At 33.6% G+C, this 14,696-nt stretch overlaps 2 protein-coding genes across 4 annotated transcripts; both read left to right on the top strand.

Moving 5' to 3' along the window:
* The first annotated feature begins 4,404 nt into the window (after positions 1-4,404).
* LOC120778739 lies at positions 4,405-8,391 on the top strand. Of its 2 annotated transcripts, none has more exons than XM_040110707.1 (4): positions 4,405-4,601; positions 7,089-7,249; positions 7,458-7,580; positions 7,667-8,391. In XM_040110707.1, exons 1-4 carry the CDS (start codon positions 4,556-4,558, stop codon positions 7,730-7,732), a joined length of 396 nt encoding a protein of 131 aa, XP_039966641.1. In that variant the 5' UTR covers positions 4,405-4,555; the 3' UTR covers positions 7,733-8,391. The 2 variants fall into 2 exon arrangements, with proteins under 2 accessions (XP_039966641.1, XP_039966640.1); XM_040110706.1 differs by having other exon boundaries at positions 4,487-4,601; positions 7,107-7,249.
* Positions 8,392-12,891: 4,500 nt separating this feature from the next.
* Positions 12,892-13,558, top strand: LOC120778516 (5'-3' exoribonuclease 2). Of its 2 annotated transcripts, XM_040110351.1 has the most exons (3): positions 12,892-13,033; positions 13,108-13,187; positions 13,293-13,558. In XM_040110351.1, the coding sequence occupies exons 1-3, from the start codon at positions 12,983-12,985 to the stop codon at positions 13,480-13,482; spliced, it is 321 nt and encodes a 106-aa protein (XP_039966285.1). In that variant the 5' UTR covers positions 12,892-12,982; the 3' UTR covers positions 13,483-13,558. The 2 variants fall into 2 exon arrangements, with proteins under 2 accessions (XP_039966285.1, XP_039966284.1); XM_040110350.1 differs by having other exon boundaries at positions 13,108-13,558.
* Positions 13,559-14,696: the final 1,138 nt, after the last annotated feature.

Genomic DNA, 14,696 nt, shown 5'->3' on the forward strand with positions numbered 1-14,696 from the left:
GAAAGATTTAAAATTTATCATTTAAATATATATGCATATGTCGTAAGCAATATGTTAAGCTTATTAAAATTTGAGGTTCTTCGGAACAGGTTGTTCATATTCCAACTATATTTATCAAAGTGCTTTGAAATGAAAATTTTTTCCCCAACAAGGTTCAGGTCACACAGTAAATAAAAATGTAGCAAAAGTGAAAAGCGGTGCATTTCAATGGCAACTTCAGTTCAAATCAGACGTCGCATTTATTTAAAACATATATATAAACAAATAAGATATCCACAACAATGCAGTCAGCAAAGAATGCACACCAATTAAAGTGATGAGAAGCGAAATTTTAAATAAATAAGAAGTCATAAATTTTCCGTGAAATGTCAAGAGGTCAACAATATTGACATATTAGCTAAATACCTTAAGCCCACAAATACCGCTACCAACAAATAAATGATTACCATGGCAAACCAATCACTAACAGCAATGCAAGCGCAGACGCAGACGATTGCAGACAAATAATTTCCGAACACGTCGAACAGGTTGCGAACCGGTGTCGCCGAATTGCAGATGTCACCGCTGATGCTTGTGGGAATTCATTAAAACTGCGCTTGCGCCTGTGCTTCCACGCACACATTTGCACGTATTTAATTGTTTTCGTTGTCATTGGTGAATAAATGCGACTCATCGCCGACATAATTGACACAGCATAAATCGTTGCCGGCCGACACATAGAAGAGGCAGCCAGAAACAAATCACTGCACATTTTTCAAAGCAGTGACAAATCGCTAAGAATTTGTGAAAACAAAATAGAAAATTTAACATCGTTAACTAAACACCTTAATTTGCTTTGTTCGATTAATTATCGGCGATTTTTCAGTAAACGTGCTTCCCACACGTTCACTTGGTTTTGTTGGTTTACATGTTTGTTATTTTAATTTGTTGGTTTTAGTTGCGGAAATAATATGCTTAAAATTAGCGAAATCTCTAGACAATTCATTATGGTGTTCACTTGCTTATTTGGTTAATTATTATGCAATTTTTTGCATTGCTAAATATTTGGTATGTCATTTTTGGACTTTTTTGCGGCCGGTTTTAATAATTGAAATAGGTGCTAATTAATCAACTTGTCGCCTTTAAATATAGAAATACTTAATTGTGAAACCGCGGTGATCTGGGCTGTTTTTAATTCGAATAGTCAGGTTACTCAGACGGCCTGTGTTCTACAAGCCACTTACGCAGATGTTTAGGTTCCTTTCAAGGTATGCTATTTTCTCAAAAATATATCAGTACTAAAGTTCAGATCCATATAGAAAACTGAAACAAAAATGTTTCCTAAGCTCTTTGAGTTTTCTTCTTCCGCATATAATTCTGTATAAATACGTCATCTCATCGGGTGTCATCATAATTCAATTGCAAAATTTAATTTTTTTTTAAGATTTTGCAGCAAGATAACTAAGAAAATGCTTTTGCACTTAAAAGTTAATAAAGCTCAAAATGTCTACCATACACTCAAGCAGAAACAGTTAAATTATTAACGCTGCTTCGGGCCTACACTTGTTAACTTGTTTATGAGCTGAGTCACCGCTCAGTCCCACTGCATATTCTCAAATAAACTAAAGTTATTTCGGCTAAGTGCTGCCACTGTGTTTTAATATGAAGCATTTTTACAACAAAGCACATTTTCTCACTCTCGGCCTTGCAACCAGAATTAAAGCTCAATAATTGTTAGGAGAGAAACATGGCATGAAATAAGATCGGAAATAATTTATGAATTTTCTTCATGGCTCTCTTTAAGAAGTGCTAAGCTCATTTCTTTATTTATATTTGTATTAACTTATTGAACTGATTAATGAAATATAAACTATTTTTAAACACGAAAAAATACTCGTTTGGTTATAAAACAACAATAAAGAATTGCAACACCTTCCTGCTCGCTTTGCGACTAAACAACCTTTCATTCCATTTTTATAATTTCCATGCAAATTATATAATTGGTGTATTTAAAAAACCATCACTGAAGTGTCACATAAGCAATAATATTTAATCTAAGCACTACCCACTAGCACTTCTGAAGCTGACAAGCAATTATGTGCCTATGGCATTTAGTGCGGAAATTTGTACAACGGCTTAAGCGCCCACCAGCCAATGGATTTGTAAATTTTATGTGGATTGTAAACCATATATGTACATATGTATGACTGCAGAGGTGTTAGTTGTGAGATATGTGGCGTGGAGATTTTTGAGTTGTGATTGAGAATAAACGGAAAGTAATCGCAATAAACAATCATTTATTCGAGTAATTTGATGCAGATTTAAAAAAAACAGATTAATTCTTTTGAAAGGCTTATACAATTTTTACCGTATCAGATTGCCGTAATGCTATCGTGGTAATATCATTGATATTTAAATTATGTTAAAGTAAACTAGGAAAACTTAAATTCGGTTGCACCGAAGCTGTAGTATCTTTCATAATTTAAAAAGATTCCTTACAAAAGCTTTGATCGTTCAGTTTGTGTGGTAGTTATATGGTATATTTTTTATTATTTTATGTATTTTTTCGGAAATCCCTGCGTAGCCTTAGGCATATTTCTTGAACAGATGTCATCAAATATCGGCCGTTCCGACAAATGAACAGCTCTCTGGTGAGAAAAGGAAGGGTATAAAATTTAAGATTGATATCTCAAAAATTAATAGGACTATTTCCTGTATATGTATACTAAGGAGAGACATACTTTATAGTATCATTGACGTTTCCTTTTGAGTGTTACAAACATCGTGAAAAACTTAACAAGCCCTGTTCAGAATATTACAACATGGTGTGATATTTCTTTCAGCAGTATGTATGCAGAGAGGAACTCTGAAAAAAAAAATTAGTTCTTGGCATTATGTTTAGACTATTTTCAAATCAATCAAAATTTTACTTCTCCATTTTCGAGTATCTTGGGCAGTATACACTTTTTCAACTAACTTTTCACAGGTATGTACGGAGAACATCCATAAGTAGCAGATCTGAGTGGGCAGTTTATGCACACTGTCTTAGATTTCGGACATCCAGATGCAATAATTGTTACGTGCTGGCTCGTTTTATAGATTTCCAATATTCTGACGGTTTTAAAGCGAAGAACAAAAACGGTTCTTTCATTTCGTTTTATAAAGTTTAAGTTATATTAAGTTTCGTAAGCTTATAAAGTATATATAGTACATCGTTGAGTCAATGTACATAGCCATGTTTGTCTCTTTTCCGACTGTCTGTATATAGACGAATTAATCCCTCAGTTTTAGATATATCGATTTGAAAATTTGCACACGTCCTTTTCCCCTCAAGAAGATGGCGAATTGTCGCAATTGTCGATCACACTCAAGGCCGTGTATGGCATGTACTATAATCTCTCAAGATTTTCTTCAGATTGAACCACTATGTCATATACATAGCTGCTGTACAAAATCACCATGCAAAACCAAGTTCTTGTAAAGCAATCTTGAACCTGTGAAGGATGCCAAGCTTATATACTTATCACCTAAAGTCGTTATCAGTCCACTCGTAGGCAGATATTTAATATAATTAATATTTTCTATAAAACTTAATTAAATGTTCCCAAAGTTTTGAAAATTTGCAAAACTATCTTCAAATAATAGATTTTATAATCAACTGATAAATTTAGTAGCTTATTATTTTTAAGTCTAGATTCTTGCTTAGCATAACCTAGCGAAATGAGACACGGGTTGCGAGCACTAATGTGTGTAAATCTTCTCTGAAAGTACGAAATGTTGGAATGGAAATGTAAGATTGAAGACACCAAATTATAACAATTTTTAAGCAAACTAATTTGAAGAAAACTTGATTCTTCATTTATTTATAAAAACATTGAAACATGCACGAAAAATATTGGAGAAATCTGCAAAAGCAAGTACTGAAATCTACGTTCAAGCCACTTCACTTCCATACAAATTTCATAGCTTAGCAAATAGAAAATTGCAAAACCAAGAAATAGTTATAATTACATTTATGATATTATCATAATTCAATTTCCAGCCTTTATTACTTGTACGTGTGCCATACTAATAACATTTTTCACCTTCTTTTTGCAGTGAAGTTCTTAATTACTAACTTGTCGCCTTTTAAAAGCCAACTACCAACTGACCGAAGACCCCGCCACGAGCCAAAGCAATGTCAACGACATCGGTTAATATTTAGGCCAAAGAACCGAACAACGACACCGCATGTGAGAGTGGCTCGTGCTTGCCAAACTGAAGACACCTGTCAGCACCAAATTGCTTTGCATTACTTTCTGCTTCTCCGAATTATGCTAGGCCTTGCTTAAAGTAACCTAATCACCGTGGGCTTGGCGTAAATAAACGCATTAAATACATACGGATAAAACACATACACACACAGTTAAGCCTATAAAACCACTTTCCTTTGGCCTCCGTTGCCCCGCAGTTGACGCACAACATTCGAGCTGTCCAACATCGGTGTGGACTGAGTGGTGAGCGCCGCTTTTGGAGCGTATGGGTAAAGCTCAAGTACAGATTTTCGCGCATTCGGGGAATATTTCTATGGACGAAAATGGATTGCAATAAACGTTTTCTATGGCTTTCCGGCATTTTATTAGGTGAGCAAACAAAGTATATGTATGTATATATAAATATTTGTATATGTGTGATTAAATGTCATTGAATGCGATTAATAATTTTTTTTTAATATAGCGATGAGTAACGGTTAATTTGTTGATACATTAATTACTCCACGGCATTTTGATTGTTGATTGGTAAATGGCTAATGACTACCTTTTGCTTCACACTCTCGGCCTCGACGCTTTGTTTTTATTAAAAACACACACAAACAAAACTTTATTTTATTAATTAGGTTGTATATAAAACTTGTTATTGAAAATTAATATTTTCTGCATGAACTTGAATTGCTTATTTTGTTTTATTTGTTAATTGGCGAATGTCATTTCGAATATTTATTTGAAGGCAATGTGAAAGCAAGTGGAAAGTACATACGTACATATCCGTACAAGTGCGTCCAAGTTTTAGGCGAGTTTGGGTTTTGAAGTAGGTCAAGTCCAAATTGATTCCCTAATGCCTCATTTGTATTTTTTTATATTTACAGTGCCTGTAAGTGTCGAAGGCTTCCTTATAAATTAAATGAAATCGAAATTGCAACTTTGTTGCTTCTTCGTCGTATTTCACTATAGTTAAAATCAACCTAAATCGTGTTACTTTGCATCAGCTCAAACCTTTGTTCAAAATGAGTAAGAGAGACACTTTACTGGACATTATTGCCATATTTGACCTCCAAAAATTTACATTTGAAGAAAATTATCAAGTCGAAATTATTGATCGTCAAGAAATATTCAGTGTTATTGAAGGCTTACAGTTAGGTAAAAATAGTTTTAACCTAATGGTGCTGAAAGCTGTATTCAAAGTTATTATTCTTCTCCAAAAGACCTTTCCAATTTCAATCTTTCGTGGCTACTCTGAACAAAATATCGGAAACGACATTGTGTTTGTATAACCAACATTTAATGGTTACAATTGGAAGAAGTTGGTCTTGACAGCATTTGGTTTCATTGGGGCTTCGTCCCACACAGCACGTGCAGCAATTATTGCTTGAAAAATTTGGAGATTTGACTATTTTAAGAAATTGTGACATTGAATAGCCTTCAAGAAGTTGTGATTTAACACCACTTCTTGAGGTGTTATTTGAAGTTGTTGGTCTTTAGAAATAAAGCAGACTCTCTTCAAGTCTTAGAAGTCAATGTTGAATGTGCTATTCATGACATACGACTTGATTTAGAGGAAAAACTGCTTGAAAATTAGGTTCATCGAATTCGTTCATTCAAAAGAAGTCGTGGAAGCCTTTTGAATGAAGCTATGTTCAGAGCTAAATTATGGGGATGGGACGATGCCTTAGCAATAGCTTGTGGATTATCAAAAATCAAAAAACGACAATTTTATTTTTCCTGAAAATCGGCATCGGTGCATCTCGTTTGGGTCATTGTTCCGAACGTTGTTCCGGTGTGAGCCTGTTCTTTACATACTGCCTAACCGAACTATATTTAAATCAAATAAAAACTATAAGAAAGACTAATTGCGAAAAAAGTATTAACTCCTTAGAAAACCACACGTCTAAAAGCACTAGTAGAACAGTAAATGCTAAATATAGGTGGTGGCAACACTTTTTGTAACTCATACAGTTGTTCTGCATTATAACTATCTCTTTCCTACATTCTGAATTCCGCTATAAACATTTTTTTATAAGGCTTTTTAGGAGATATTTAATTTGTATATTTATATATAACATATATTTTTTGTTATTTTTGAATGAATTTATATAATTAGCATTTTCAAAATTTTCAACTAATTAATCCAAGTCTTGGGTATGATTACGTTGAGCATTAAATTTCGCTTCGATTATATGCATTATATGTAAAAAATAACTTTAAAAATAATAAAAGTAAATAAAATATGGCACCTCTCTCTAACTTTTTTTCATTCAAGTACTGAGAACTCATAGTTGCATATGTTGGATTTTTCAAATATCTAAGGGTGGCAATCCTACTCAAAAACATTTTGTACTTAAAAGTCATTAACTGCAAATTACTTTTCGAAATGAAAACTCAACCGTTTAATATTTTTTAATTTTCATTTCTAATTACAAAGTTATGGCAATTCGGTTTAATAATTTTAAATTTATACAATTACTTTTTTAATACTAAAATTGCGATCATTGTAATATTTGCATGGCCTATTACTTTAAACTTGTTTTTTCTCAAAACAAAAAATTATTTTTACTAAATTTACTTTATCAATGACACACTTTTCTGATCGTAATAGTTCAATTCCTAAAACTTACCATATACTATCCAGTTGCACTAACATAAATCAGCTGAATTTTGTAATATCCGACATTTCGCTTTTTGCTCGCAAATACCAATCAACCAGAAATAGTTGTAAGCGAAGTAGCATAAACAACAAAACCAAAAACAGGCATGTTGTACAAAGTTGTAAATATTGTTGACTGATTATTAACCAAATTATTCGTATCGTATCTGTGACACAAAAACAAAAACACAATTGCTGCATGTGCACAGGTCCAATTCTACTTGCAGCCTTGACGTTACAAGATGCCGCCAGTCCAGTATTTCAAAATCACAAAACGAAAGAGTGGACGAATTTAGATAATATCACATTCTCTTTTGATTGTACGCATCGACCGGTTGGCTTCTACGCCGACATGGAGTACAATTGTCAGGTGAGCCAAAAGTAAAACAACAAAAGGTTAAGCAGAAGTAGAAATGAGTTTTTTGAGTAAAGTTTACAGTTAGCTACAAAGCGTTAACTGTGTTTTAAAGCTTCTTTAACTAAAGCTGAGACATCAGACGTAGCTTTTACACGATCGCAACACGCCTGAAAGTATGCTTTATTTATTACGGTTTTTTTTTTAATTTTAATTTCCGCAGATCTTCCACATGTGCGATGAGGAGGGCAATCGCATACCACACTTGTGCGCCAACGAGACTTCCTTCAATCAGGAATATCGCATCTGTGATTGGGACTACAACTTCAACTGTACTGAATCGCCGGTAAATCATAATATACCACGCAGTTTTCAACAGTTTTCTAAAATATCCGTATTCCACAAAAATATTCATTATTTATTCTTTTCTAGAAATGGTTTTATTTGAACGAACTGACGTACGCCACAGAGCCGCCTGACGAGGATGAAGACTATTGAAACACCACCCGCTCCCATCGCCCACCAACCAACTACAACACTAACAACCCCAACTCTCCCAAAAACACCCCAATCTTCTCCGCTTCGGGCACCACTTCGTGTGTGACCTTCCTGACAAGTAATTAGCTAAGTGAAGTAATTGTATTTATACTATTTGTAATTATTTGTAATTTGTTATGACTAAACTGTCCTAATATATAGTGTGTGTATAAAAAGTTAATGAGATTTACGAACAACCAATTTGAGTGTCGCATATTTACGCGCATACTAAAATCATTTAATGAATCATTAGCGTTAGTGATTTTCCTTATTTATAATGTTATGTATATGTTATTGTAAAATTTTAAACAAAATGTGTGTGTGTACATATATTTATATATGTATGTAGTTGTATATATGTATGTACCTAGAAGCGTAGGAATAAATCTAATTTATACAGTTGATTTCGTAGCGATATTGTTATCATAATGTTTGTATGTAGTATCCTGCTATTATATTCCAAATTTTAAAAACACATTAGTAATTGAAATAAGTATTTTGTTTTTGGCTTTTTTCTAATGCCAATGCGACCTAAGATAAATATAGCAAAACATCTTGTTAAAACAACCGCATCGATATATGAATGTATAATAAAATTTTGTAAACACCACAACAACAGACGCCAAATGAGCCTAATTATTGCAGTAATTACACGACATAATTAAGACCCGGAATTTGTAAACAATTCAAAAGTAATTACAAATTTAATATAAGGGGTATACTTATTAGGATAACATCAACCAAATGATGGAAAATCCCAATTACACTCTGGACTAATGAAAATCATTATATGTGATAAATGGCGATATTCGTGGATCTAAGCCAATAAGCCACGCGTAGACCTGTTTGGACCTTTGCGATCCCAGATTGAGTTCAGTTGCTGGATCCAAGAGGAGGAGTCATCTTTTAGAATGCCTGCACTTGACGCGAATTTTAACATTCTCTACGGGCTCTCTATCGATACCGCTACCAGTGTATCATGCTGTGGGGCCCCAGATGCTTACAGCGTCGTCTTACCAATGCGGGACAAGTGCACAAGAAATGCGTCGTTGTTTCTTTGGCGCCCTGTCTACACATTCCTGCAGTCTTCTCGTTCTGCCAGCCAATAGGAAATTTGTGTACTTACAATCTACCGTTTTGCTCATGACTTTTGCAGTTTTGCACCCTGCATGGGTTTCCCAATGTTGATCAATATCATCCACTATTTCATTGTTCTCATTGCTTTGTGGTCTGCCACCCAATGGAAGTGAAATTGCTTGCTTGGTACACTTTCCACTGCCGCCTTGCTTTCTAGACACTCCTGGCCGATATTCGGGGGTTACCGCCCTGATTGCTGCCTGGCTGTCTAAGTAGATGTTCTATTAATTTTATTAAGATATTTTACATATTGATCGATATACGAGTATGTATATATCTTACATACAGGTGTTGACCCGCTTTTACTCATTTTTTTTATTTCGACATATTAATACCAGAACGAAATGCTCTCTAAATTTATTAAAAATCCTCACATATTGACCATATAATATATCGTCAAGGGGTTGTTTAAAAATCTGAATATTAGATATTACATATATAGGTGTAATAAGTATTGCCTGATTTCATCAATTTTTGTACTGATATTAAAAGAATTTTCTATCTGCATTTGATTAAGATTCTATAAATGTTGGCTGATAAATGCCGTAGTTCAACTGGAAGTTCGAAGTGTTTGTATTAGATATATTGGGGCAAAGGTTAATATTGATGCCCGGTGCCTTCGCAAAAATATTTTCCAAGGATTTTCATACTAGATCTCACTCTATGTTCGGTAATAAACCAGGAAATTGCACTGGGCTTCACACCGCACACATCCACATTTTTGAGCTTAATATACAATACTAGTACATTGATGTTTGATTTTCCTGCAAAATGAAATAATAGCTGATGGGAAGTAGTCGTGGTTGTAGTCGGATTTCACTTTAGAACATGTGTTTAAGGTGGTATAAACAAGAAAACTAAATTTTTTTATAAAAGTCTATTTTATTGTTCAATGATAATGCAAAAGAAAGCGATATGTAGTCCGATTTGACATTTGTTTCCCAACAGACGTCAGTCTCGGCGATAAACTCTGGTTTACCGAAGAATTTAGATGTACATTTTAATAACTCTTTGTTATAATAGCTGTTAATGATTTTTCTCTTTTCAAGATAGTTGGTGGAAATCGGTTGTACTCGTATGCCTACAGTAAATACAGGGAAATATTAATGAATGATATGTTCCATTCACTCTTTTGAAACCTTTAGAATGTTAGTTATCTCGATGAACTTATTTTTCAGTCATCTAAAATCATTTTATATATACAAATGTTTATTGTTATTAATCGAAACAACTTCTTACAGTCGTCCACTGATTAAATCGCCTTCGGTGTTGGTAAACATCAAAATAAAGTTTGCTTCGAATAATGAAGACCTGTACAATCCATATCAATCCACTTTTTGTAAATAAATTTTTTTATTAAAAAGCAGAGTGTTTCACTAACCAAAGGTTTTTTTTTATTAATTATTTTTTAAATACCAAAACATTATCTTAATAATGGAGAAATCATTTCATTTGTTAATATGAAGCCGGTCCGACAACTACTATGTCTGCTGAAAAAAGTTGCTGAGTTTTTTTATCAACATAGTCTCTTTGTAGTTCGATTTACTATAGTTAGCAATACGCCAACTTCTTTAATATATATGAAAATATGTTCACTGGAGGTCTGAAACCGGCGATAACCTCCCAATTCAACTAATATTTTTGAACGGCGCGTGATTTTTTCGGGTTCGAAGGCATAAAAAAATCGCACATGGTATAAATTAAAGAAAACGACGGCTGATTTGATAAATTGGATAGTGGCGACGATGGAGGTGGGATCGTTTCTAAGCAATGCGACGTCGAATGAGCCCAATAATTTGGCACAGTACAATCACATTCCACTTAACCAGGCCAATGTAGCTCACATCACATCACTTTTTGGTTGACAGTACAGTCCTCACTTTCTTCGGAGTAGATTTTGTCACTTTCTTAGCCTCTGGTGTATGCCAGAGAAAACGTGCTCAATTATGACATTTCTTAAGCTCAATATATTTACTCGTCTTGCCATAAATTCAGTTATTTCGCAGAAAAAATTGTCGTTATTTTTATAAAAAGTCAGTCCAGTCTAAATAAAACTACGAATTCGATTCGTCTGGAATTTGATGAGATGATCTGCTCATACGAGAATGTACTGCAGCGTTTATTATTTCTCTGGCGATAAAGGTGCTTCTCAACTGGTTAAAGTAATCGTTACGTTTCAGTGTTTTTTGTTAATAAATAATATCCAATATCCTGTTCTATTGTCGCAAATTAATGGTTAAATTGTATCGATAAATAAACAAATTATAGTAGTAATTATATTTTATTCACATTATCGCGTTAGCGGATTCAAAACTATGATTTCGAGATTAATTGTTAGATCATATGCTGCTTTTTGCAAGTACACACATAGGTAGATGTGAAAAGCGAGTTGCTCCCGCTGATTTATAGTCTATTATGCGGAAGCGAGCATGTTGACAACAATGTAAGAGATCAACGATCTGTGACGGATGACTAATGGCTTGTTGTTAGGTGTTTAATAGGAGCAATTAGTTAATGCAAAAATATTAAAGTGTGCAAAATAAAATCCAAAAATATATTTGTCGAAAGCGTTGATTAGAGTTTATCAAACGAAATTTATTAAACAAATATTCTACGAATGAAAATTCGAAAAAATTATAATTAAATTGCAGAAATGTGATTTTGTAATTTGGCGAAATAGCGGGAATGACTAACGGATGGATGAAATGGGTGATTCCCTGTATTGGACCTACACCGTGCAATATTTTGTTAAAGCAAATGGTGGGGGAAGGTAGACTTTTACTATTATATATATACATGGGATATGTGCCCACTATTTTATTTATAATATCACATTTTTTAATTTATTTTTATTAGTTAAGCCGGCTTTTGATTTTATTCAAAATTGTAAGAGAAAAAGAAGTTTACATATTCCTTCAATATCTTTATTAAATAGATATCAGAATTAGCGCTGATATTTAGGTTTTATATTGAATAAATGAAAGAAAATATTGGGTAGTCGAAAAAGTCCTTTCGTATTTTGTTAATAGATGTCGTTGCTGTCGTATATCTCCAGTGCTTTCAATCACATTGTGTCATACCATATAATGCTAGCAAGGGGAGATTTTAAGCTTCATTTAACTAAAAAAAAATTAAATTGTAGGAAGTTCAAAAGAAATGACAGCTGTTTAAAAATGAGTAAAAATAATGAAGAAATTCGCAATATTTTGAAATTTTTGTATGAAAAAGAAAAGAAAGCCACCAGTGAAACTTGTAAAGTTTACGGAGACGATGCTGTATCAGTTTACGTAGCACAACAATGGTTTGCTCGCTGAGAGAATGGCAAAAAGTGGTCGACCAAAATGGTACAAAATTGTTTATTTATTTATTATCATAAATATAAAAAATATTATATGAAGGTAGATTAGAAATACGAAAAGGCCACCCAATATGAATACATTAAAAAAATATATATATGTATATTTATTTTGATAATTAATTAATATATTTAAGATTAAGAAAATTTCGATATGAGTTTAACGCAGAGTTCTACAATTTTTTCTAAAACATGTATAAATTCTTAAGATTATAATAGATGTATGTATTTCCCCGTTTTTCCCCGTGTACCGCAAAATTAAACATAAAGTCAAGCGCCGCAATAAAAATCCATAATTTAAATGCCCACAAAGTTGTCGTCTCGTGTGAGTAGTTTTCCGATAATTTGATAAAAATTTAAATACAGTATTGCTGTTTAAACAAATTACTGATAAATACTCGAATACTCGAACGAGCCGCTTGTTCGGTGCAAAGTCAAGTTCAATGACAAAAGCGGGAAATTAAAATAATTTGTAACGAAAATAGGCATATTTGCTTACTGTGCAAACCTCTGCTCGAAAAAAGCGGAATTTGTACACACTTTTTATGGAAAAAAACCGCAAACTCACCCACGCTATTTAAGCAACGAAAATCATAAGTTTTTAAACAGTTCTACATTAACAGATAAAGTGTCAACAGCAAGTGATCAAAATTTGGTGGAGTGTACAAATATTTACAGTGAAAAATACCGTTAAAGCGTAAAATAAAAATCATAAAAATATGAGTGCCTTATTATCCTATTTATTGTGCGCAAGCGCCGTTATACTCACGGTAAATACATACAAAAACGGAAAGTATCGAACATTTTTAAAATTTGATTAAAAAAATGTCTATTTTACACGCAGCTGGCAGCACCGCAGTACGTCGATCCTTACGCGACGTCGAATCCACAGTTTGCACAGCTGAGCACCACACCATATACAGGGTATGGCACAAATATTCGCATATGGCCATGGGTTATTGGGCAATATACCTACCCAAGTAACCAGTATTATTCAAACTCCTGGAATACTAATACGAATCCTTCCAGCTTTCCATATGGTTATAATCCATACAACCCCGCTAACACCTACAACCCTTACAGCAACTACAACCCCTACGGCAACACCAACAACTACAACCCGTATAACCCTTACAACAGAAATACGGGCACGAACACCTATTGGAACGGCTTCGCGTGGGTAAATAGTTTTCGCTCGGCGAGTAAACTCAGGAAGTGAAGGTCGAGCTCGTTAGATATCTAGAGTATATTTACTATTTATGTTTGGCATATTTTGTGTTAGAAAGTTGATGATATACCACCTATTAATATTTATGTTTCAAAGAAATTGTTAATATTTTAGTAAATAAAATTTATTGCTTTATCTTTTTGTTAAAATTAATATAAAAAATTTTTGAAAAGTTTGTATTATCTTATCTGGTTATTATCTAGTATCAAGGCAAATGCCGAATGCGATGAGATATCTTCTACAGCTACCAATGCTCCAACCTAAAATACTGTGGAAAAAATATGGTTTTTTACCAAATCCACTGAGTTGCTGGATAAGACTTAATTTGGTTATCATTCGAGAGCACAATGGGTATAATATTGCGCCTCCCTTTTCAAACAACCAACCAACCATCTTAACCGGTTTAGACAAACAGCTTTTTACCTATAAGTGGTCTGTTAGGGTATTGAAGAATCCATTTTTACCAACAACGTCACTTCTGTAACCCAATAATTAGGGAGTTTCTCAAATTCAAAGGTTTTTAGATAATGAACTTGGAATTTATTTGTATATACAGCTTTTTATAGACATATTCCCAAAAGTTTTGTTTCGATGGTCCGACGTTTTATACTGTCCCAACATGTAGCACAGTGTCTAATTTCATATTGAAATAAAGCTCCCTAAGGAAGAGATATTCTCATAAACTCTATATGGGAATGAACATATTGAAAATGTCATTATTTTCTGGAATGCTAAAAAATTATAATTAACCCTTTCACCCCTGAGTTTTTTTTCGAAATCAGGCGGGGTTTTCATCATTACGACAGCAAATACTGTAGTATGACTAAAATATAAGATGTTTGGCATACCTGAAAAATCGGATATCCTTACGGTTATCCTGGGATATATAATCCCAATAACATTTATAGGTGGGACGCATAAGTCCCAATAATACCAAAAGGAACAAAAAATGAAATATCAACTTTTAATAAAAAATAATGGATTTCACTGTTTATTCATTTTACAAATTTAAGTCACTTGTTAAAAGAAGCAAAACATTTAAAACACAAAGCGTTGTTGCATCCAGAACAGACGTATTTGGTTCTGGTGTACTTATTTTGTGAAGTGCAATGAACGCATCGGCGACGAGAAGGCTGTTCAATAGGAAGATGATCGCCAATATTTAGACGTTCAGTTCGTGATCGCTTTGCTGGTCTTCCCCCACA

Source organism: Bactrocera tryoni, chromosome 5, assembly GCF_016617805.1.
Source record: "Bactrocera tryoni isolate S06 chromosome 5, CSIRO_BtryS06_freeze2, whole genome shotgun sequence".
NCBI lineage: Eukaryota > Metazoa > Arthropoda > Insecta > Diptera > Tephritidae > Bactrocera > Bactrocera tryoni.

What these genes read in the sequence shown, in the direction of transcription:
- LOC120778516 (XM_040110350.1), top strand. Translation starts at nt 12,983, where the DNA reads ATGAGTGCCTTATTATCCTATTTATTGTGCGCAAGCGCCGTTATACTC. An exon ending in CAAGCGCCGTTATACTCACG is followed by an intron (nt 13,034 to 13,107) that starts GTAAATACATAC and finishes TTTTACACGCAG; the next exon opens with CTGGCAGCACCGCAGTACGT.
- LOC120778739 (XM_040110707.1), top strand. Translation starts at nt 4,556, where the DNA reads ATGGATTGCAATAAACGTTTTCTATGGCTTTCCGGCATTTTATTAG. An exon ending in GCTTTCCGGCATTTTATTAG is followed by an intron (nt 4,602 to 7,088) that starts GTGAGCAAACAA and finishes GCATGTGCACAG; the next exon opens with GTCCAATTCTACTTGCAGCC. An exon ending in ACATGGAGTACAATTGTCAG is followed by an intron (nt 7,250 to 7,457) that starts GTGAGCCAAAAG and finishes TAATTTCCGCAG; the next exon opens with ATCTTCCACATGTGCGATGA.